Source organism: Panthera pardus, unplaced genomic scaffold, assembly GCF_024362965.1.
Source record: "Panthera pardus isolate Hobbes unplaced genomic scaffold, ASM2436296v1 HiC_scaffold_16, whole genome shotgun sequence".
Classification (NCBI taxonomy): domain Eukaryota; kingdom Metazoa; phylum Chordata; class Mammalia; order Carnivora; family Felidae; genus Panthera; species Panthera pardus.
Window position 1 is genome coordinate 128151474 of NW_026526721.1, and position 23600 is coordinate 128175073.

The following is a 23600-nucleotide window of genomic DNA, read 5'->3' on the forward strand; positions in this document are numbered from 1 at the left end:
TGAGAAATTATAATTCTTCTCCTTGAATAGCCAGATCATTTGCCTGTAGAAGAAAATGACATAGACAATATGACCACCAGTAATAAAGAATTAGTAACATCAAATGGAGATGGAAGGAATGACTCTAAAGGAGGTAAAATATTTTAAGTTACAAAAAACATTTTTTAACAAATCTCTATCTTTCATACAGAATGCTTCCTTTGTTTTCTGTGTTGCTAAATACAAGCAAAGCATATGTTTGAGGATTGATTTGAGGTTATATGCCAATCATTAAGTAATAATTTGCAAAGCTTTAAGTGATTTATACGTGTCCAAACTTGTGAAATCTGTGGAACAAGTTATTTTAGAGTTAGTGTGATACAGCCCTATTCTGTCAAAGGTAGGTGGAATTGGTGGTTTTGTAAAAATTTATTCTTCAGTTCAGTTTTCAGTAACTTCCAAAAAGCTTTATTGTATATGTGGTATATTTTAATATATTCACATGGTTTAAAGGTATGGAAGGAGGCATGAAGTTTCTCCTTGCCTTCCAGTGTTTTTGGTTTCTTATGTATCCTAGAGCTGTGTTATGCATATACAATCATAAATACATATGTTGTCTCCTGCACTTTTTTCTTAATATTAATTTTTGGGAGAGCATAAGTGGAGGAGGGGCAGAGAGAGGGGGACAGAGGATCCAAAGCGGGCTCTGTGCTGATAAGCTGACAGCAGCAATCCCGATGTGGGGCTCCAACTCACAAACCGCAAGATCATGACCTGAGCCAAAGTCGGACACTCAACTGACTATAAGCCACTCAGGTGCCCCACTCCTTCTGCACTTTTAAAAAAGTGTATAAATGGTGGACATACTATATATGCTATTTTATACATTCATCTTTATCTTTTTGCTTAATAGTTCAACTTTTGGAGTGTTTCATATTAGTACATAAGGAGCTTCTTTGGTCTCTCTCTGTATCTTTTTCTTTTTTTGTAACTGTAGAGTATTGATTGTGTTGACCAAGAAGAGGCTACAAAGCAACCAAAAGCAATTATTTGGGATTTTCAGGATTGCAGTCCAGGAGATAGAGTCCATTGAAACTCGTCATTGCAAGCAGGGAGTACAGGCTTATAAAGGCAGAAACAGCAAGGTTATATAACTTGCTTTGGAAGAAATATGATTGGGGCTGTCAGAGTTTAAATTGACTATCTAATACAAGATTGTTATTTAGCTAACAGATAATAACCTTTATTTCAGTCCAAAATAGAAGGATATGTTCTAAGAGGTGGTGGAGTTTGTGGTTGACAAGCTGCAATTGACAGAAGTTAAAAGCTCATAGTGTTCCTGAGAATTGAAACAGGAGACTTTGCATAGCCTTACTTCCTTTGTCCTTTGACTCTATTTTGAGTGACTTTCTTAGCAATGCTTCCATTTTGAATCTTCTTTCACATTTATATGAATGACCATTTAGTCAGTTCCTTTTATGGGCATGCAGGCTATTTCTAATTTCTTGCTATTACAAAGAGTACAGCAGCAAATAACTATCTGTAGATGTCCTCTTTTTAATGGATTAATATTTTCTATTTTCCTTACTGATCTTACCCTACTGGAGCTTTCCTTATGACTTACCTATTTAGTTATTTAGTTAGTCCCACTCAGTTCATTCCAAAAATGTTTATTTAGGATCTATTTCTGTGTTTACAAGGAAACCAAAGATATATATTGTGGTCTGTTTTTAAGGACCAAGGGGTAGAAATCACATACATTAATTATGGATGCACCTCAGAGCATAGTACATAACACAAGAGGGTCAGAAGCAGACAGGGAGCTCTACAAAAGGGAGAATCACTGCAGGTCTTAGCAGGATGTCTTGGAAGGGCTTTTTTGATTTTTTCATATATGGTCCTTCTGGTAAGGACGGCCTAAGGTTCTGCAGTATTCATAGTCTTGTTCATTACTGTTGCCTGTAGTAAGCAATAAATGTCAAGTTAATAAATCTGTGTTCAAATATAGACAAAATAGTTAATGTGAATGAGATGTGATAAAAAAGAGAAACTTACCTTAATTGGTGTATTTGCATGTGTTTCAAGCTCTGACACAGACATTGGAGATGAGAGAGAACTTTCAGAAGCAACTGCAGGAGATCATGTCTGCAACGTCAATAGTGAAACCCCAAGGGCAGAGGGCTTCCCTTTCAAGAAGTGGTTGTAACAGCACTTCTTCAACCCCTGATAGCAGTCGCTCTGCCCGCAGTGGGCGAAGTAGAGTCCTGGAGGCACTGAGGTATGTACCTGTCACTGGTGGCAGACAGGAGCAACTGGGTGACTCAACAGAAAGGTAGCTCCTTATTTGGGTTCCTACTTGCTCAGTTCCATAAGTTAAGCCTCATTCTGCATTTTTTTTTTTCCAGCAAAGCAGAAGTTTAGAATAACAAGAACAGAACAGGAAAAAAGGTTATAGTACTGGGCCTTACTTAGCCCAATCTATATACATATATTATATGCAGATACTATACTGGTTATAGACTTTTCTCTCTTCCATTACTTCCTAGCTTTTCCTCCTTCCCTCTCTTGTTCCAAGCAGTTGTAGAATTCTTACTTTGGGGTAAGAGGTAGACAAAGGTTTGTTCCACACCAAGCAACTGCTTCACATTGAGGCATGATTAATATTTTTTATTACCAGGGCTCCTGGTGGCTCAGTCAGTTAAGCATCCAACTTTGGCTCAGGTCCTGATCTCACGGCTCATGAGTTCAAGCCCTGCATCAGGCTCTGTGCTGACAGCTCAGAGCCTGGAGCCTTCTTTGGATTCTGTGTCTCCCTCTCTCTGCCCCTCCCCTGCTTGCACTCTGTGGCTCGCTCTCTCTGTCTCTCTCTCTCTGTCTCTCTCTCTCTCTCTCTCTCTCTCAAAAAGCCTCATTTGAAATGGATTCAGTGGATAATTCTGTTCTGTCATGTTAGTATTAAATAATAATCGTTCTAAACATTGTAATATATAGAGAGAAATTTAAATTCTTTTAGAACCACATGCATTTTGTATTCTCTTTACAAATTTACCTTCTAGAAAAGGTGATTACAGATCTCAGTGTGATATGACAAGTTCAGTTGCATAACTTCATCTTTTTCCTGATAGAAGGATCTCTAATTGTAGGATGACTGTTAGGGGACTTCTGTCTTGAATTGATTGATTGAACTATGCATCTGTCTTAAGCTACCTGTATATTTCATGAGGCCATTTCTATATCTGCATAGTGAGTAAACGTGACTTTTTGTCTAATATACTTCAGATGATGTTTTGTCATTACAGAGAGCCTAAATCTTGTGCCAAGTCAGAGTAAATAAGTATACTCAGAATAAGGCTATCTGCCTTGTATTTGAGGCAAATGAACTCTCTGGGCTAAATTATTTTTGTTAAGATTCCATTTACATACATTGAAAGATTTGATATTTAGAAGGAAAACAGTTGGAATTATATTTACTGTCTAGTGGAATTATTATAATTATGACATAAAACATGCTTCACTCTAGTTCAGTATATGACTGATCTAAGACTCTGGGAGGTTCGGTTACCAAGAGCCAAAAGCACCTTCTTTTAAGGCAGCTTTTATAGGGTCTTTCCTGTGTAATTATAGTTCTTATTATTTCAAGTGATAAAAATACAACTGCTGGTAAGCAAAGTAACTGGTTTTCTAAACATTACCGTGTTTCCCTAAGCCTGTATAATTAAGAAAAATTCCATTTTCAAATGTAGTGATCATTTTAGAATTTTGAAAACAATTTCTTGACAGTAAACTTTCCCTTTTAAAGTTTTAAATATATGGACATTCAGTCGAAATAGATATTTTCTTTTCTAACTAAAACAGTAAGTTTTAGAAAGAAATATTTTTAAAAGAAAAAATTTCCCAAAGTTCATTTATTCCATATTTTCAGGTGCTTACTGTGTGCTAGATGGTGGGCATACAAAGGTGAGCCTCAAATTTGCAGTCTTACGGAATTTATGAGTGTAGATTTTGTCGTGCCTATCTGTTTATGAAAATTGTCACTTTTACTCCTTAGGCAGTCTCGTCAAACAGTACCTGATGTCAACACGGAGCCCTCCCAGAATGAACAGATCATTTGGGATGACCCAACAGCCAGGGAGGAGAGAGCACGGCTTGCCAGCAATCTGCAGTGGCCTAGTTGTCCCACACAGTATTCTGAGCTTCAGGTTGACATTAAAAAATTGGAGGATTCTCCTTTCCAGGAGCCTTTACATGACGCAGAAACTGCTGAACAGGGTAATGAGAGGAAATCTATTCATTTGTTTGCGTGAAGTACACATTGACTTCTTAAAAATAGATAAGCACATTGTGGTTCTCTGAATGACACATGCAAACAAAAAACTTACTAGATATTTTTTATTTTAGTAAGAGACAAAAAATAATTATAAATTGAGATAATTTATCAGTAAATTGAATAACATATTTTGGTTCTTAAATTTGGAAATTGAAGATTGGGCAGTGTTTTCCAGACATAGTTTTTCAGTATTGTTCTTTCTCTCCTTCTCATCCTTTGTACATTTGTGTCATTAAAGTTTGGACTTTGCCCAGTTACTTTATTTTCATTTAAATCTTCTAAACTGAGCCAGCAGGTACCTACATCTGTTCTTTGAATTTGTATGTGTTTCTTTCTGAATTCTCCTATTTTTTCCCTTGGGCTCCACCTTGAAGACAAAATGATTCCTATCTTTCATTTTTGGTCATTTTTTCTCCCCCTTTTTCTCATATCGCATGATTCTATCTCTACACTAAATAGATTTTCTCCAATTGTAGCTTTTGCTGTCATTTTACAAATTTGGGTTCCATTTTACTGATGAAAGCTTGGTATTTAAAGAAAGGGTTGGGAGAATCCCATAGATAACCTATTTGCCTTTTTAAAAAGCTAATTAATTGCACTTATTTATAAGCTCTAGAGGTAAGCTACTTTTACATGTATATTCCAGAGTTTGTGTTTAATTTCATCTTGGTTAAGACAGATGAGACTATTTGGCTGAATTTGTTCTTAGTCATATTTGGGTAACATCACACTGCAGCATTTTATTGCCCTCAGCTGTCTGTGATTCCGGAAACATGTGTGTAACTGAAGCCCCAAAACACCCAATCTCTGAGGAACTGGAAACACCAATTAAAGACAGCCACCTGATCCCTACACCTCAAGCCCCCAGTATTGCCTTCCCCCTGGCCAACCCACCGGTGGCTCCACACCCTAGAGAAAAGGTTAGTTTATCCTAAGTATGATGATATGCCCTTTTGATATTGCTATTGTGTTGCATTAAAAATTTATTGATAACAGTATCAGGAGTTCACAGATGTTGAAAACTGCATTTCTTTGCAGTGTATTATTATTTCTGTATTTGATAAACCGGAAGACTAAGTAAAATGTCACTGAAAAAGAATCATATAGCTGATGATAACCTTTTTAGTGTTAATTTTTTTCTAAAATAAAACTCTTCCATTTCAGACTATAACAATAGAGGAAACTCATGAAGACTTAAAAAAACAGTACATATTTCAGTTGTCATCTCTGAATCCTCAAGAACGTATTGATTATTGTCATCTGATTGAAAAACTAGGTACAAGTATTTTACTTAAGTCAAAAATGCAACCTTATTTGGAAACTAGTGTAGTTGATATCATTTGTAAGGTGTAGAAATTGAGATTAAAAACATTGGAGCGGGGGTGCCTGGATGGCTCAGTCAGTAGAGCATACAAGTCTTGATCTCGGGGTTGTGAGTTCAAGCCCCATATTGGGTGTGGATCCTACTTGCAAAATAAAATTTAAAAAGATGGGTAACTTGTCTAAGGCTGTATGTATTGAGTCAGCATTAGAACTTTGATTTTATAAAGGTCTAAATAAATCTGAAGTCACTGGGTTATAGCATGTAAATATTTAAAGTTTATTTAGATCGAAACCAACCATCAAAATGATTTAAGAGTGTGCTGCTTTGAGCTTTTTGTTCATTGGTGAAATCATTGCAATTGTAGGTTTAAAATAACACTGCATTTAATTGAGGTTGAAGGTAGAGTAATACCCAGAGAGGAACAACCTCTTCTGTAACATTCTACTATATATGTCAGGCTGTCCACCTGATGTCATTCTGGAAGCAGCATACTAGGAAGGTAACCTGGTGCTCTTTAGCAGTACTGTCCAACCTAAAGAGAACATAAGCCACATATGTAATTTTAAACTTTCCAGTAGCCACATTTTAAAAAGTAAAAAACAAGTGAAATTAATTTTAAACATACATTTTATTTAACCTAATGAACTCAAAATCTTATATTCAATACATAATCAATATAAAATACCAATGATATCTGCCTTACTAAGTTCTTGAAATCTGAGGTATATTTTACACTTCTAGCACCTCTCAATTTGGACCGGCTGTGCTTCAAGTGTTTGATAACCACATGTGGCTGGTGCCTACTGTGTTGGACAAAGCAGCTGTACAGGGTTAGGGAAAGTATAGGAAGAGAACTTAATCTGACAGCTTGGTATTGAGGAAACATTAAGATATAATGGTTGTTTTAGGGGCACCTGGGTGGCTCAGTTGGTTAGGCATCCAACCTTAGCTCAGGTCATGATACCGTGGTTAGGGAGTTTGAGCCCTGTGTCGGGCTCTGCTGACAGCTCAGAGCCTGGAGCCTGCTTCAGATTCTGTGTCTCCCTCTCTCTCCACCCCTCCCCCACTCCTGCTCTTTCTCTCTTCTCTCAAAAATAAACAAACATTAAAAAAAAATTTTAAAAAGAAGAAATGGTTGTTTTAGTAATGGCCCTGAGTTATCAAGAAAATATTTAATGTTATTTAGTGCTATCCTTTTGAGAATGTGGAAAACCATGATTTTTTTAAGGTTTCTGTCAAATACTGGGGCACTTGGGTGGCCCAGTCAGTTGAGTGTCTGACTTTGGCTCAGGTCAGGATCTCACCATTTGTGAATTTAAGCTCCACATCAGGCCTGCTGCTGTCAGCTAAGAGCCCGCTTCGGATCGTCTGTCCCCATCTCTCTGCCCCTCCCCCCCACTTTGAAAAATAAACATTAAAAATTTTTTTTAAAATTTCTGTCAAATACAGTCATTCAGGGGCGCCTGGGTGGCTTGGTCGGTTAAGCGTCCGACTTCGGCTCAGGTCATGATCTCACGGTCCGTCAGTTCGAGCCCCGCATCGGGCTCTGTGCTGACAGCTCAGAGCCTGGAGCCTGTTTCAGATTCTGTGTCTCCCTCTCTCTCTGCTCCTCCCCTGTTCATGCTCTGTCTCTCTCTGTCTCAAAAATGAATAAAGGTTTAAAAAAAAAAATTAAAAAAAAAAAACAAATACAGTCATTCAGTTGCAAAGCTGTATTTCTTAGAAACTGGACTCATGTGGAACAGTTTCTCAGTTACCTGCTAAATCAGATAGAGTTGTAAGTCACAATTGTTAAGCTTTACATAGAGGTCCCAAAATGAAAGAAGCTGTTTCAGGTGTCCATCTCCTGTATTTTGTTCCATCTCTGTAAACTGTGGACAAGAGTAGTATCAACTAGCAGAGCATTTTCTAGAAAAGGGCAGAGAAAAGAGGCAGATGAGGACAGACTGTGCTGGAATTGAGTCTGAATAGAAAGTTTTTGATACTAGAATGCAGAGAGACCATATTATAAATGAAGCATGGCCAGCTGATACACATGAGTCAGTATATTGTGTTGTCTGGGTTACAGCATGAATTTGTTATATAGGATTAGATCCTGTTACAATATGGAATTTTCACCTTACTGTTCTTTTGTCACTCTGATAGTGGGTGAGTTACTGTGTGTCTGTGTCATCATGGGTAGATTGCAGATAACAATAGTCACCTACCTTCATAGAGTTGTGGGAATTAAAGGAGTTAATAATCTGGAGCACTCTGAATAGTCCCTGGCATATAATAAGTGCTCAAACAGTATTGCTGCCATTATTAGACTCCTCTGTAAAGCATGAGTAGAATTTGAATGTTTTGTTGAATTCTCACGAAGTCCTTAAAACAACTCTGCCTAACCAGTAATCTCACTTCTGAAGTATAAATCAAAAGCCATGCTTTACATATGCTTACGCCACCTTCTTTCCTCTAAGTCAGGCTTCATACATTTGTATGAGAAGAGGGTCAGCCCCCACCTGCTGCTTCATCTCTGTTTACCTATTGTGTGTGTTTTCCTCCCAAGCTTCTATGTGGTTGGGCTACTGACCTTATTTCCACTCACAGAAAATTTTCTTCTGCTTTTAGTCTGTAGAAGCCCCTTTTTGACTTCTGTCTCCCTGGTTATGCATATTCAGTGCTTGAAAACTGCAAAAGTGGTTGAGACTTGAGATACCAGCAGTAGTATATGGCCTCTGTTTATATTCTGTTTCTTTTTATATCTTAATTTTAACCAAGTGTGGAACAAACTGGAAAGTTTGAACAAGAAAATGTATTGAGATAGCAAAGAACTTTTGTTAATTGTATTATATCTGATAATGGCATTGTGGCTGTATAAGAAAATTACCATGTACTTTAAATTTTTTTTAATGTTTATTTTTGAGAGCAAGTGAGCACATGAGTGGGTGTAGGGGAGGGGCAGAGGGGGAGACACAGAATCCGAAGCAGACTCTAGGCTCTGAGCTGTCTGTACAGAGTCCATTGTGGGGCTCGAACCCACGAACCGTGAGATGATGACCTGAGCCAGGGTCTGACGCTTACTGAGCCACGCAGGCACCCCTGAAAATTGCCATGTACTTTAGAAATGCATACTGACTGGACAGGGATAGGGTAACACAATGTCTGGAATTTACTTTAAAATAGTTAAGTCGGAAAGGAGGTAGACTGAAGTGGCATAGCAGGATTTTGATAATTTTAGAAGCCAGGTAGCCAGTATGTGAGTGTTCATTTTACTGTTTTGCTTTCATATTTTAAAGTTTCATAAAAAATATTACTTTATAAAAATGTATGTGAAATGAAATAATTTTCAGTCAAGGTTTTTTTTTATTTGGTGCATTTTGTAAATTCTGTGCAGAGTTGACATGTTTTTTTTCCTAGGAAAAGTTAAGAATTCCAATAAAGTATCCATTTTTCTCTACTTTAGGTGGACTAGTAATAGAGAAGCAGTGCTTTGATCCCAGTTGTACACACATTGTTGTGGGACATCCACTTCGAAACGAGAAGTATTTAGCTTCATTGGCAGCTGGGAAGTGGGTGCTTCATCGCTCCTACCTGGAAGCATCCCGGACTGCTGGGCACTTCGTGCCGGTGTGTATTCAAATTAACGTGAAGAATCATGTTTCTTTAAAAGTAAATTTCTTAACAGTTGATTCCGGTACTTCCACTGGCCATTCATATAATTGAAACAACTAAATGTGACAAATTAGATTATACCAATTTTATAAGGCCCACAGTAACAAAACAAAAAAATGTATAGAGATCACAAACCCAGATTCTTAGTGATATCAATTTTAATTCGGAAGTGGGCCTTTTTTTTTTCTTATTGGAACATTAGAAAATTTCAAGATTATCTCGTTATAAGCTTTTATCTTTACTGCCAGTCCATTAAATACTAAATTGTGTGAGATATTTTGGTTCCTAACTAACCATCACAGTAATACCTACCATGTAGTTTTTTGAGGTTTTCAATCAACATCCCTTAGGGATCTGATTTCTGTCGACAGGTAATCAAGCTGTTAATACAGGTGTCCACTGAGAACATGTCCTTCTGTGAGGTTCATCTTACAGTAGATGAAACCAAATAATGTATGTTTATCAGTTACTAAGGTATAGTTATCTGTGTCTCTTAGAAACGTATGCAGTATTTTTCTGATTTCTAATTAAAATCCCGGTATCTGAATCGAAATTCATGTACATTTCCTTCTCTCTGTTCAAAAACTGATGCTTATTTTGTGCTCTATATTTATAACAATTGAGTGTATAGCTTTTAACTCTTACTAGATCATGGACTCCTTAAGGACATACTGTAGAACAACTCCAAAGTGTCTTGTACTGATTGTCTAGGAAGAAGACTACGAATGGGGAAGTAGTTCCATACTTGATGTTTTGACTGGAATCACTGTACAGCAACGAAGACTAGCACTTGCAGCAATGAGATGGAGAAAAAAAATCCAGCAAAGACAAGAATCGGGCATTGTTGAGGTATTAACATATATATAGTTATGTAGGTTATTTGAATGGCATTCAGTATTATGACTTTACAGATTTTAAATTTAAGAGAATATGCTTAACAAAATAATGATTCTAGTTATGAGTCTCCTGGTTGGCCTAGTCAGTAGAGCATGCGACTCTTACTAGTTTTGGGATCGTGAGTTCAAGCCCCATGTTGGGCACAGAGCCTACTTTAAGAGAAAAAAAAAAAAGAAAAAGGAATTCTAGTTGTCTTTTATGCCTTGGTTGATATACTTAGTTTGGGCATTAAATTGAGCTTAATATTAACTTCTAATTCTTCTAATTATGATTGACAGGAAGATAGAATGTGGATGGCTCTTTTAAAAATATATATGTAAAATGTGACACACACTGTATTTCTTCCAAAGAAATCTTCACCCTCTACTTTTAGGAGCTCTTCACATGGGGTCCACAGACTCTCCCAAAGGAATTGTAGATTGAATTCAGGAAGCCTGTATACACACTCTGGATGGGGCGGAAGAATACATCTTTATTTCTATTAACATCTAATTGAAAGCATTTCCTTTCATTATAGAAGTCTGGGTAACAAATCCCAACGCTATTAACAGTACCAGTGACTTTACCCCAACAAAAATCAAGATATTTTTGCTTTGCATTATATTGCAAGTATCTTAAAATACTATTTGTGTTCATCACTTTTTTTTAAGTTAATGTTTATTTTTGACAGGGAGAGAGAGAGAGACAGCATGTAAGTGGGGGAGGGGCAGAGGGAGACACAGAATCCAAAGCAGACTCCAGGCTCTGAGCTGTCAGCACAGAGCCCGACATGGGGCTCGAACCCACGAACTGTGAGATTGTGACCTGAGCCAAAGTTGGATGCTTACCTGACTGAACTACCCAGGTGCCCCATCATTTTTTTTAATTGAAATGTAGTTGATGCACAGTATTACATTAGTTTCAGGTATGCAACATAGGGATTAGACAACTATACATTATGCTATGCTCACCAAGTATAGCTACCATCTGTCTTTACTGCTCTAAAATTTTAGTAGTTATTCAGCCATCACTAGGTCTTTTGTGCAGAAGCACATCTATTATGTTATAAATTTGTAAATATTTGGATAATTTTTTAAAAGATGTGGGGTTTTTTTGTATTCCTTTATATATTAAAAATATTTTAGGGGCGCCTGTGTGTCTCAGTCGGTGAATCATCCGACTCTTGATTTCTGTTCAGGTCATGATCTCAGTTTGTGAGATAGAGTCCTGTGTCAGGTTCTGCACTTACAGCACAGAACCTGCTTGGGATATATTCCCTCCCTCTCTCTCAAAACATTTTTTAAAAATCTTTAAAAAAACAAAACAATATTTTTTTTTAATTTTTTTTTTTAATTTTTTTTTTTAACGTTTGTTTATTTTTGAGACAGAGACAGAGCATGAACGGGGGAGGGGCAGAGAGAGAGGGAGACACAGAATCAGAAGCAGGCTCCAGGCTCTGAGCCATCAGCCCAGAGCCCGACACGGGGCTCGAACTCACGAACCGCGAGATCGTGACCTGAGCTGAAGTCGGACGCTTAACCGACTGAGCCCTATTTTAAAACATTGTTCATGTGGCATGGAAATTACATTTCAATAAAGCTGTTACTTTAAAATCATTATTTAAAGAACAGGTCCATAGGTTTCACCCAACTGTCAAAGAGGTCCTGGCTTACGAAAAGGTTAGGAACCCAAGTTAGATAATCTTTTGTGTTGTATTCTGAGTTCTCTCCTTTATCCAAGCCCTTGTTAGCCTTAATTTCCCTTCTTTAGGGTAATTCCATTGGCTTCTGTTGATTGTTATTCCCTAGCTAAATATTTTGTATTTCCAATTTGCAAACATTTTCAAGAGAAATATAATGGAAGCTTCTTTAAAGAAGCTGTGCATGAAATTCTACCCTGGATTAATTATAAGAAAAAAGACTAAACAAAGGTCAATTTGCTTTGTTTTCATGTTAGCTAATCAGTAAAGCATTTTCCTTCATCTTCAAGTATTTATTGATGGCCTACTGTGTGCCTAACACCCTGGCTGTGTGTTTCAAAGTATTCTGACCAAAGACAGTTACCACTTGTGGCAGAAGTAAAGGTTATTTGTTGACATAAAACTAAATTTACAGATAAAATAATGTATTTGTATTTTATTTCCCAAATAATTTCAACACTGATATTTTTTCATTTGTAGGGGGCATTTAGTGGGTGGAAGGTCATCTTACATCTTGACCAGTCGCGAGAAGCAGGATTCAAACGCCTTCTTCAGTCAGGAGGAGCGAAGGTTTGTATTGAGTCAACTTACTAAATTTTTTACACAAGTTATTTTCTAACCATGATTGCTGTGATCAGGTGATTTTCTGTACTTTATGAGATGGTAATCCTCAAGCACAAATTATACAGTTGAACTACTTTGGGACAATGATAGATTGTAATGCTTATTTCTTCTTCAGGTGCTACCTGGTCATTCTGTACCTTTATTTAAAGAGGCCACACATCTCTTCTCTGACTTCAGTAAACTGAAACAAGATGACTCAGGAGTTAACATAGCAGAGGCTGCTGCCCAGAATGTGTACTGCCTGAAAACAGAGTACATTGCTGATTATCTGACGCAGGTTTGTACGAGTTTGTCCTTGCCCTCCTCATCCCCAGAGACAGGCTTATATGCATAGGGAGGGGACCGCACAACAAAACCCTTGTTAGCTTATTTATTAATAGAATATTCGTCTCCTGTTATTCTCCTCTATGCAGTTCCTTTCAGTTTCATTCTGTTTTTTATAATAACACATATGTAAACATTGAGCTTGGAGTTAAATGAGGCAGGTATAAAAATCTAGGTACCTCTAAAAGCTTTAAAACTGCTCTTTACATAAAGGTAAGCCAAAACAGCTTGCTGTGTAGGTTTTGCTGTTTGTGTTTGGGAGTTGGCTCGGGATTTATAGAAAGAATGGCTAAAACACATTTATGTTTTTTTACGTTTTTTTTCTTACATTTTTTTTTTTAAAAGCCTTTATCATAAAGCAGTGAGGTGTACCGAAGAGGAATTAGTAAGGCAATACTAACTCCTAGAAACACCTAAATAACTTTTTAAAAAATCGAGCTTTTTCTTTCCCTGCCTCTCTTGGGGCTGTGTTGGGAGTTGGGTACTAGATGTCTGGAGGAATGCAGTGGGGGAGTAGTAGGGTGCTCTGTATTTCTGTGTCTCAGCTCACCACTGCCTACCTAGCTCTCAGAAGTAGCTCAAAACAGAACACTTGCATGGAGCAAAGCAGCAGAATAGGGAGGGGGGAGTGGCGACTTCATGTTGAAGCTCATGGTCGAGATAAGCCAGGTACAAGTACAACTCAGATAGGCTCACCACAGTGTTCTGACCTCAGGTTAAAAGCTAGGTGCATTGGGGGGAATGAACGAATGAATGAATTAAAAAAAATAAAGGTGGGTGCAGTAGCCACAGGGATCTTGGTGATGATAGCTTTTAGCTTGTCTTTAGCCACGTCGCTCCAATCTGGACGGTCACCCTCTACTTCTGTGCTCTGCTGTCCTCCCAGGACCTCCATTCACTATCCTTTCTCTTTGTCAGATCTCCTGTTTCTGAATCCCATGTCATCCTGATCTCTCCTTTTGTTGAGGGTCATCTTATAGTAATTACTTGAGAAAGCACATGAGAGATAAACAGAGATTTTCTATGTGTGAAAGTTTTTTCTTCTGTGCTCACACTTGACTGATAGATGAGTTCCAACCCAGCCTTTGACGCCCACCCAAGCTGTTTTCTCCTTGGACTTTTGATTGCTTGTCTCCTTGCTCTTAGTATTGCTGTTGGGTAGTTAAAGCCTTCCTGATTCATAATCTATGTAACGAATCTAGTAGGAAGCTCTTTTTATCCCTAGTTTTCTAAAATTTCAAAATGATAGGTTATCATGTGGGTCTGTTTATTTAATGCCATACATGATAAGCCTCTTCTGGTCTGGTAACTTGTATCTTTCAGTTCTGGGAAATGTTGAATTATTTCAGTGATGATTTTTATTTTCCCTCTCCATTTTCTGTTCATTCCTTCTAGTACTTCTGCTACTTACATATTGGATTTTCTTATTTCTCAAGTATTTTTAATCTTCACTTTTTGAGAGGTTCCCTCAGTTCATTCTTCTCCTTTTGTTAGCTCTTCACTTGGGTATCATGTTTTTAATAAGCAAGACCTTTTTTTAGTTTTTTTGAATTTACATTTTAGTATTTTAATAACATCTTTTTTTGCTTCATAGATGTGATACCTTCTACTAGATGTCAGGATTTACTGGTTTATTTTTCAAACTTCTCTTATTTCTGCATACTCTCCACATCCACTAAGCTGCATTCACCTCTTTGGGTCTTTATCTTCCACGTTAGAGGAATTTATCAGACATTTGGTAATTCTTGGCTTTCTGTTCATGGTTAAGAGTAGAGGATTAAAAGCTGATTGGAAGTACCGAGTGCACAAGTCTTGGCAGCTTTGATCTGAATGCAGTAGTCTGGGTGGTCTAGTTATTGGGGACTCTCTTCTAGGTTCATACTTTCATGTACTTCTTGAATTGTTTCAGTTGATTCAAAAAGGAGTCTTCCTGTGGATGGAGATAGAGTGTATTCTAAGTGAAATAAGTCAGTCAAATAGCCTGTGATTTCACTCATATGTGGAATTTAAGATACAAACCAGATAAACATAAGGGAAGGGAAGCAAAAATAAGATAAAAACAGGTAGACAAACCATAAAAGATTCTTAAATACAGAAAACAAACAGGGTTGATGGAGGGAAGTGGGTAGGGGGATGGGCTAGATGGGTGATGCATACTAAGGAGGGCACTTGTTATGATGAGCATTGGGTGTTATATGTAAATTATACACATGAAACCAGTTTACCGTACGTGTTAAGTAGAATTTAAATAAACAATTGACATGAAGAAAAACAACGAGGAGTCTTGCAATCTGCCTCAAGGAGGAGTCTGGCCACCTTTTGTTTTACCTGAGATGCAATTGACATAACATTAATTTCAGATGTCCAACATAACAATTGCGTGTGTTAATGAATATATATATACAAAATGATCACCATAAGTCTAGTTAATATCCATCACCACACATTGACAAGTTTTCTTTCTTGTGAGAACTCCCAAGATTGAGTCTCTTAGCAACTTTCAAATATACCATACAATATTAACTGTGGTCACCATATTGTACATTACATCCTCAGGACTTACTTATTTTATGACTGGAAGTTTGTACGTCTTGGTCATCCTTACCCATTTCCCTAAGCCCTCCAGCCCTGCATCTGGCAGCCTCTGTTTGGTTCTGTGTGTCTATCACATTTGGGGGGATTTGTGGGTTTTATTTTGGTTTTTGTTTTAGATTCCACTTACAAGTGAGATCATCTGGTATTTTGTCTTTTATCCGACTTATTTCACTTAGCATTAAGGCCATCAAAGTCCATCCATTTTGCTGCAGTTGGCAGGGTTCCTTGGCTGAAATATTTTTTATGGCTGATTAATCCATTGTTGTGTGTATATTACGTTTTTATTCATCTGTCGGCAGGTACTCAGGTTGTTTTCATATCTTGGCTATTGAAAATAATGCTGTAGGGGCGCCTGGGTGGCTCAGTCAGTTGAGCGTACGACTTCACCTCAAGTCATGATCTCACGGTTCATGAGTTTGAGACGCACGTCAGGCTCTGTGCTGACAGCTCAGAGCCTGGAGCCTGCTTCCAATTCTGTGTCTCCTTTCCTCTCCCCCTCACACTCTGTCTCTTTATCTCAAAAATAAATAAACGTTAAAAAATTTTTTTAAAGAAAATAATACTGTAATGAACATAGGGGTGCAGAAATCTTTTCAAATTCTTTTCATTTTGGATAAATACATACAAGTCAAATTGCTGAGTCATAGGTAGTTCTATTTTTCATTTTTTTTAAATTGAAATATACAGTGTTGTATTAGCTTCAGGTGTACAATATAATGATTCAACAATTCTGTACATGGTTCAGTGCTTATCAAGAGAAGTATACTCTAAGGTAGTTCAAGTTTTAATTTTTTGAGGAAAAAAATAATGGCTGCACCAATTTATACCCCACTAAGAGTACAAAGAGTTCTCTCTTCTCCATATCCTCACCAACACTTTTTAATTCTAATGTGTTTGGTAATATTTTGTTATGGTTTTGATTTGCATTTCTTTGATGATAAGTGACGTTGAACACCTTTTCATGTACCTGTTGACTGTCTATATGTCTTTGGGAAAATGTTCAGATCTTCACATTTTTAATCAGATTGTTTTGGATATTAACCCCTATCAGATACATGATTTGCAAATAATTTTCTCCCTTTGTTAAGTTGCCTTTCTTTTTGTTGATGGTTTCCTTTGCTGTGCAGAAGCTTTTTAGTCTGATGTCATCCCACTTGTTAATTTTTGCTTGTGTTGCCTTTGTTTTTGGTGTGAAGTCCAAAAAATTTTTACCAAGAGAAATGTCAAAGGAACTCACTCATTACAGGGGCGCCTGAGTAGCTCAGTCAGTGAAGCGTCCAGCTTCCTCTCAGGTCATGGTCTCATAGTTCGTGGGTTTGAGCTCCACGTTTGGCTCTGTGCTGACAGCTCAGAGCCTGAAGCCTGCTTTGGATTCTGTGTCTCCCTGTCTCTGCCCCTCTCCTGCTCATGACCTCTCTTTCTCTCTCTCAAAAATAAAAATTAAAAAAAAATTTTTTTTAAGGAGCTCCTTACAGATTTCTTTTAGTTTTATGGTTTTATGTCTTGGGTCTTTCATCCAAATCTTTAATCCATCTTGAGTTTATTTTTGAGTATGATGTAAGATCACGGTCCCATTTCATTCTTTTACATGTGGCTGTCTAGTTTTTCCAACACCATTTATTGAAGAAACTATCCTCTTCCCATTAGATATTCTTGGCTCTTTTGTAATTGACCACAAATCCCTGGGTTTAATTCTGAGTTTTCTATTCTGTTCTATTGATCTCTTTGGATGCCAGTACCATACTGTTTTGATTGCCATAGCATTGTAATATAGTTTAAAATCAGGGAGCATGATGCCTCCAGCTTTGTTCTTTCTCAAGATTGTTTTGGCTATTTGGAGTCTTTGTGAGCCATACAAATTTTAGGTTTGTCCTATCTCTGGTAAAAATATGCCATTGGAATTTTGATAGGGATTGCATTGAATATGTAGATTTCTTTGGGTAGTGTGGACATTTTAACAATGTTAATTCTTCCAGTTCTTGAGCACAGATATCTATTTACTTGTCATCTTTTAAACAGGGTATCTTTGGGTCTTGCTTGTTAATTCTTTAGTGTAGTTATCGATATGACTGGGTTTATGGTTTTTTGCAATTTGTTTTCATTTTCTCTCCTTTGTTCTTGTGTTCTTCCTTTCTTGCGTTTTTTTTTTGCTTGGTGGCAGGGTGTGTTTTGCTCGACAGATTACAATATACTTCCTTAACCTTTCATAGTCTAGGTAGAATCATGTGCCACTTCACACAGAAGGCAGAAAACTTGGAATCATACGGGTTCCTTTGCTTCCCCTGTCCTTTAAATTCAGGGACAGTAAACTGTAGCTCACAGGCCAGATCCTATCCCCTGCTTTTTTATAAAGTTCTACTGGAACACAGCTGCATTCACTCATTTGCATATTCTCTGTTCTTCTTTTGCACTCCTACAGCCGGCTTGAGTAGTTGCAACAGAGACCATCTGTCCTACACAGCCTAAAATATTTAATGTCTAGTTCTTTAATGTAAAGCAGGGGCCAGCAAACTTTCTGGTATCAGTTTTCCTTCAGCCTGAAAAATTTTGGTTTGTAGTGTAAGTCTGATGGGACCAATTCTAGTGGGGTTTTTTTTTTTTTTTTTTTTCTGTTTTTGAAAGTGTCTATTTTACCTTTATTCTTGAAGGATCTTTTTGTAGGATATAGGATTTGGGGTTGATATTTTTTTTCTTCTTCTGCTACTTTAAAGATTCCACTTTCTTGTGGCCTCCATGGTTTCTGATAAGAAGTCAGTGGTAATTTGAATTCTTCTGTATGCAATGCAGTATGTCATTTTTTTTTTCCTGACTGTTCACAATTTTCATCTTTGGTTTTCACCATTTATGATATTTCCAGATGGTGTTTCTTTATATTAATCGTGCTTGGTTTCTGTGGAGCTGTGTTAGTCTGGAACTTTCACCAGATTTGAGAAATTTTGGCCCTTATTTCTGCTCCATTAGGAATTTAGTCACTCATACCTTTTGATATAGTTCCACAGTTCCCTAAAGCTGTGTTTAGTTTACTTGCAGTCATTTTTCTGTGTTTTTCTGATTGACTAATACCTCTTTATCTGCCTACAACTTTACTGATTTTTTTGTTATTTTCATTCTGCTCTTAAGCCTATTCCAGGAGATTTTTTTTTTTTCAATACTAAATTTTGTTTTATTTAAATAGGCTTCACACCCAGCACAGAGCCCAAGGCAGGGCTTGAACTCACAACCCTGAGATCAAGAGATGGAACACATAACCAACTGGGCCACTCAGGCACCGTGATGTTAAGTTTTTTTTTATCTGGAATCTCTATGGCTTCTAGTTCTGCTTTTTCATTTCACTCAAGTGTAATAGCTGCTTTGGTATCACTGTTTACTATCTCCAACATCTGGGTCATGACAAGATGTTCAATTTATTTTGAGTTAATTGTAGATTTAAAAATGCAGTTAAAAGAAATAATCCAGTGTCCCCCAGTAGATAAGGTCTTGCAAAAATGTAGTAAAATTTTACGGCTAGGGCATTAACATGATGCAGTTTATGTGTATTCCAGTACCCCCACTTCTCCTTATGTGTCTGCCACCACAGTCAAGATACAGAACACTCTGTCACTAGAGCCATCCTTCATTTTGCCTTTTCTTACTCACACCCACCTCCTTCCCTTCATTCTCTTCTCTGAGCTGTCTTACTTCTGGCAACCACTAATCCATTGCCGGTTTCTATAATTGTGTCATTTAAAATCTTAAATGGAATCAGTATAGTATGTAATCTCTGGCTTTTTTTTTAATCAGGTTGTTACTTGTATCAATTTTATCTTTCTTGCTGAATAGTTCAGATGTACTACAGCTTTAACCATTAACCTATTGAAGGACATCTGGGTTATTTCTAGTTTGGGGCTGTTATGAATAAAGCTGCTCTGGGGCACCTGGGTGGCTCAGACACTTGAGCAACCAACTCTTGATTTCAGCTCAGGTCATGATCTCCCAGTCATGGGATTGAGCCCTGCTTTGGGCTCTGCACTGAGTGTGGAGCTTGCTTGGGATTCTCTCTCTCCACCCCCTCTCTACCCCTCCCCAACTCCCATGTGTTCTCTCAAACATTAAAAAAAAAAAACAAAAACTGCCATGAACATTTGTGAGAAAAGATTTCATTACACTGGGATAAATGATTGAGAGTGTGTTTTCAGAGTGGTCATATTTTAAATTCCTACCAGTGTTGTTTTTCTATATCCTTATCAGCATCTGTCTCTTTTATTTTAGCCATTCAGTTGATGTGTAGGTAATCTCTCGCTGTGGCTTTAATGTGTATTTCTATAATGGCTCATCAGAGTGACTGTGATATGCTTTTGTCCTCTTCATAAAGGTCCTATGAGGTGTGAGGTTCATGTAGGTATGAAATTTAGGTAAAAAATGGTCTTAGAATGTCCAGTTGCTCCACCATCAAAACCATCCTCCATTTAGTTGCTTTGAACCTTTGCCAGAATTCACTTGGGCATGTTGTGGGGGCTATTTCTGGGTTTTCCTTCCTACTCATCTAGGTGTCTTTACCTCTGCAATAGCGTCCTATTATACATGTAGTAAGCCCTGATGTGAAGCAGTCCTCTTTACTCTTCTTTTTCAAGACAGTCTCAGCTGTTCTAGGGCCTGCACCTTTCTGTGTAAGTTTTCAAATGAGCTTATTTACATGCCTACGAAAACATTTTGCTACCATTTTGATAGGAATCACATTAAGACTATGAGTAAATTGACATCTTTACTATATTAAGCCTTTGGTCCATGAACACAGCATGTCTACTTAGGTCGTCTTTGATTTCTTTCATCAACATTTTGTAAATTTCAGTATATGTTTTAGGTTTTATATCTATTTCTTTTTTGGGCTTTTGGATTCTAATTGTTTTTTCTTGAGAATGGGTCATGTTCTTCAGATGTGGAGTAATTTTGGATATATCTGGACATTATAAGTTGTAGAAACTCTAGATTCTGTTGTGTTCCTCAGGAGAATGCCATTCTGTTTGCTTAGCAGGCACCTTCTGCAATACGTGGGGGCTTAAATCTTTAGCCTTACGTTGAGCCACCTCTGTACATCCATGGGGAGAAGTGAAAGATTTGGGCAGAGTTCACAACAGATTTTGGGACTTTCCCTGCTCCTTCCTGAGATTTCCCACCTCATTTTCCAGTGGCTGTGGTTTCAGGCCGTTAATGCTGCATGTTTTCTGTTGAGGTTTAGCCAGACCACATGACACAGACTGGGGCTTCTCCTCAGACCAAAAACAAACAAATGACAAAAAGAGAAATTCACCCCTGACCCAAGTGTCAACCCCTTCTAGTATTTGCCTGATCTCGTTTCCTCTCCTGTGTCTTGTGTTAGGTGCTTTTAATATATTTGGGTCACAAGTTGTCATCCAGGGGAAGAGTCCAATCAAAAGATTCATTTTCATGTTATCCAGTGTGCCATCTTGCTAGAAAACCAAGTTTTATCACACTTGTAATAGGGAGGAAAGGTCCTTTTCAGTCAGGATATGGTTATAAGAGAATTGCAAAGGTTTTTGAGGCAGGTAGAGCAGAGTATATGAATTTTGACTTTGCCACCTGCTAGTTCTATAATATTATTTAACCTTTATCTTATCTGTAAAATAAGTAAAAAAGATTTTCAAAAACTGACACTAAGTATAAGGTGTCACTTCTTAACCCTACTTTACAAATCAAACCGTTATCAAGATCCAAGCTATGAATTTTTCTGATAAAAGGTGAGATTTTGTCACACACAGTCTGTTCCCTAAATGTGACAAGGGCTAGGTAGCACCTTAAAAGACAAAATTATTTTGGGTAAAGAATTACCTAATAACACTTCGAAATCTGAAAAAAAAATGAACAATGTTTTTTTTCCCCGCTTTTATAGGAATCCCCTCCTCAAGTAGAAAACTACTGTCTATCAGAAACTATTTCATTTCTTCAGAATAAGGAACCTGGGCCTGGATCATCACAGAAGAGGAAAGCTCCTACAGAGAAAAAGAAACTCAAACGACCTAGAGTAAACTAATCGTGTTTACTCTTTAGTGACCAAACCTGATCTTTTTAAATTACAAAACCTGAATGCTACGGTCATGGATTTGCATAGTGATTTAAAGACAAGTGTCTGAAGAATTCAGGTTCAGCGTATAATAATGACCTTGCTTGAAATTAGTTTTTAACACCTGAAATTTTAATCACTGCACCATTAACTGTCTTACTTGAAATAACAACAAAATACAAATCCTCCTCTAGCTTGTCATTAAACCACGTTGAAGTGTGTAAGGGACTTATTTATTTTCTTGTAAATAGCTGAGGCTGTAGTTTAGTGGAAGTTTTAGCAAGGTGATGGATTTTACCTTAAAATGCCTGCATTAATTCATAACAAGGAAGTTATCAATTGGGATTTATTCACGTTTCCCCTGATTCTCCTCACTACTTTCCTGCTTTTTAACAGGAGCCTGAGCACAAGGTTTAATGAGGAACCAAGGCTTTAAACTAAAATGTGTGAGTGTATATATATATATGTACATGCATGTTTGTACAAATCTCCATGATATTTGCCAAGTTTGGGTGCTAAAACTTGGAAAATAAAGAATAAAAAAGAAAGAAAACCAAAGAAAACCTATCTGGGCAACTAGTTTGAGTTTAAGTAATCTCTACACCCAACATGGGACTCAGACTCATGACCCTGAGATCACATCACACGCTCTACCTACCTACTGTGCTGGCCAGGTGCCCCCCATTCAATTAAGTTTTTAAATGCAAAGCATTTCTCTTGTTGAAACAATAAATGATGTGTAAAATTTAGCTTAAGCAAATTGCTCTATTTCTCATTTATTTAGAATATTAACTGGGTTAAAAAAAAAACCCTTTTGTTGGAACTATAAAATTACATTAGCCTTTATTAATCTAATCTGAACCCCAAGTACTACATGTGTTACCACAGTCCTCTACAGGTAAAGCTACCTCATTTTGTTGAAGGGACAAACCAGAATTAGAACCATGGTTTTTATGTAAATGGTCCCATTCCTAATGATTTTCTGAAAGGCAAACTCAAATGGTGATGGGTCCAAGTTCTTAACCTGGAACAAAACCTCTCAAGTTTTTATCAGATCTTCCTCTGAATGGAGGGAAATAATGGGTTATCACAGCCCTCACAATTGGCCCTTCAAAGTTTTCAGCTTTGAGCTAATTCACAGCTTAGGACAAAAATTCCTATACAAATAGCCTGCGAATGTAAACTTCACCCTCCCCACATAGAAACCACACTGGCCTGTTTTTTATCAGCCATTTTGTGTGATCTGAATTTTCACTGGCAGTAAAAGATCCTATTTCTCTCTATCCCACATAAAATTATATAATGTACCATATTCTTTTCTGCCAAGATTATGAACGGTTTCGCCAGTCAGTTCTTAAAACACATAGTTTATAAAGAGTCCAGATGTCAACTCTTCCCGATTCTCCAGAATCTCTATATCAACAATTTTGGCTTTGTCTTTGCTTCATAGGCCTTCTTACATGCAAATAATGCCAAACAGGAAATTCTCTCATTTAAGAAGAAAAACAAAAGCTTTCCTTGGTTATTCTTAGTTTCTCCAAAGAATTGCAAGCGCATTTTTAATGTGACACTTAAATTAGCATTTCGTATTCCTCCATGCGTTTTCTTGTACATCTGCCTGGTGTCCAGCATTCATTAATCCAAATATTCCTTAGAATGTAAGTAGTACGTGGGATTCAGGAGCAAACCACCTAGAAAGCATGCCTGCTCACAGAGATTAAAGAGGCAGGATCTGTATTACAGACTGTGTGTGTGAAACAATTCAAATTCAGAAGTTGAAGCCTAACCCCCAAAGTGACTGCTTGGAGATAGGGCTTTTAAGGAGGTAATTAGGTTAGACAAGATCTTAATGTTTACTTTTGAGAGAGCATGAGCAGGGGAGGGGCAGAGAGATGGGAGACAGAGGATCTGAAGCGGGCTGTGCACTGTCAATGCAAAGCCCAACGTGGGGCTCGAACTCATGATGAACTGTGAGATCATGACCTGACTCGAAGTCACTCAACCGACTGAGCCACCCAGGTGCCCCTAGAGTGCAAAGATTCTTAACCTGGGGGCCATAATGGCTGGAATGGACACAGGAACAATTTGGTATATGTACACTTTTAGGGCAGAGCTCCTAGTTTTAGAACTCACATCTATA

The 23600-nt window shown here is 37.5% G+C and overlaps 1 protein-coding gene across 4 annotated transcripts in view; it reads left to right on the plus strand.

The window, feature by feature from the left end:
* TOPBP1 (DNA topoisomerase II binding protein 1) overlaps nucleotides 1-22209 on the plus strand; it is a 62301-nt gene extending 40092 nt beyond the window's left edge. For all 4 annotated transcript variants that reach the window (XM_019436834.2, XM_019436844.2, XM_019436850.2 and 1 more), the window contains 10 exons: nucleotides 31-133; nucleotides 2065-2257; nucleotides 4028-4248; nucleotides 5060-5226; nucleotides 5471-5582; nucleotides 9076-9239; nucleotides 9996-10133; nucleotides 12340-12429; nucleotides 12599-12760; nucleotides 21290-22209. In XM_019436834.2, the coding sequence (XP_019292379.2) occupies nucleotides 31-133; nucleotides 2065-2257; nucleotides 4028-4248; nucleotides 5060-5226; nucleotides 5471-5582; nucleotides 9076-9239; nucleotides 9996-10133; nucleotides 12340-12429; nucleotides 12599-12760; nucleotides 21290-21430 (1491 nt within the window). In that variant the 3' untranslated portion in view covers nucleotides 21431-22209. The remainder of the gene's footprint in view (nucleotides 1-30; nucleotides 134-2064; nucleotides 2258-4027; nucleotides 4249-5059; nucleotides 5227-5470; nucleotides 5583-9075; nucleotides 9240-9995; nucleotides 10134-12339; nucleotides 12430-12598; nucleotides 12761-21289) is intronic.
* Nucleotides 22210-23600: the final 1391 nt, after the last annotated feature.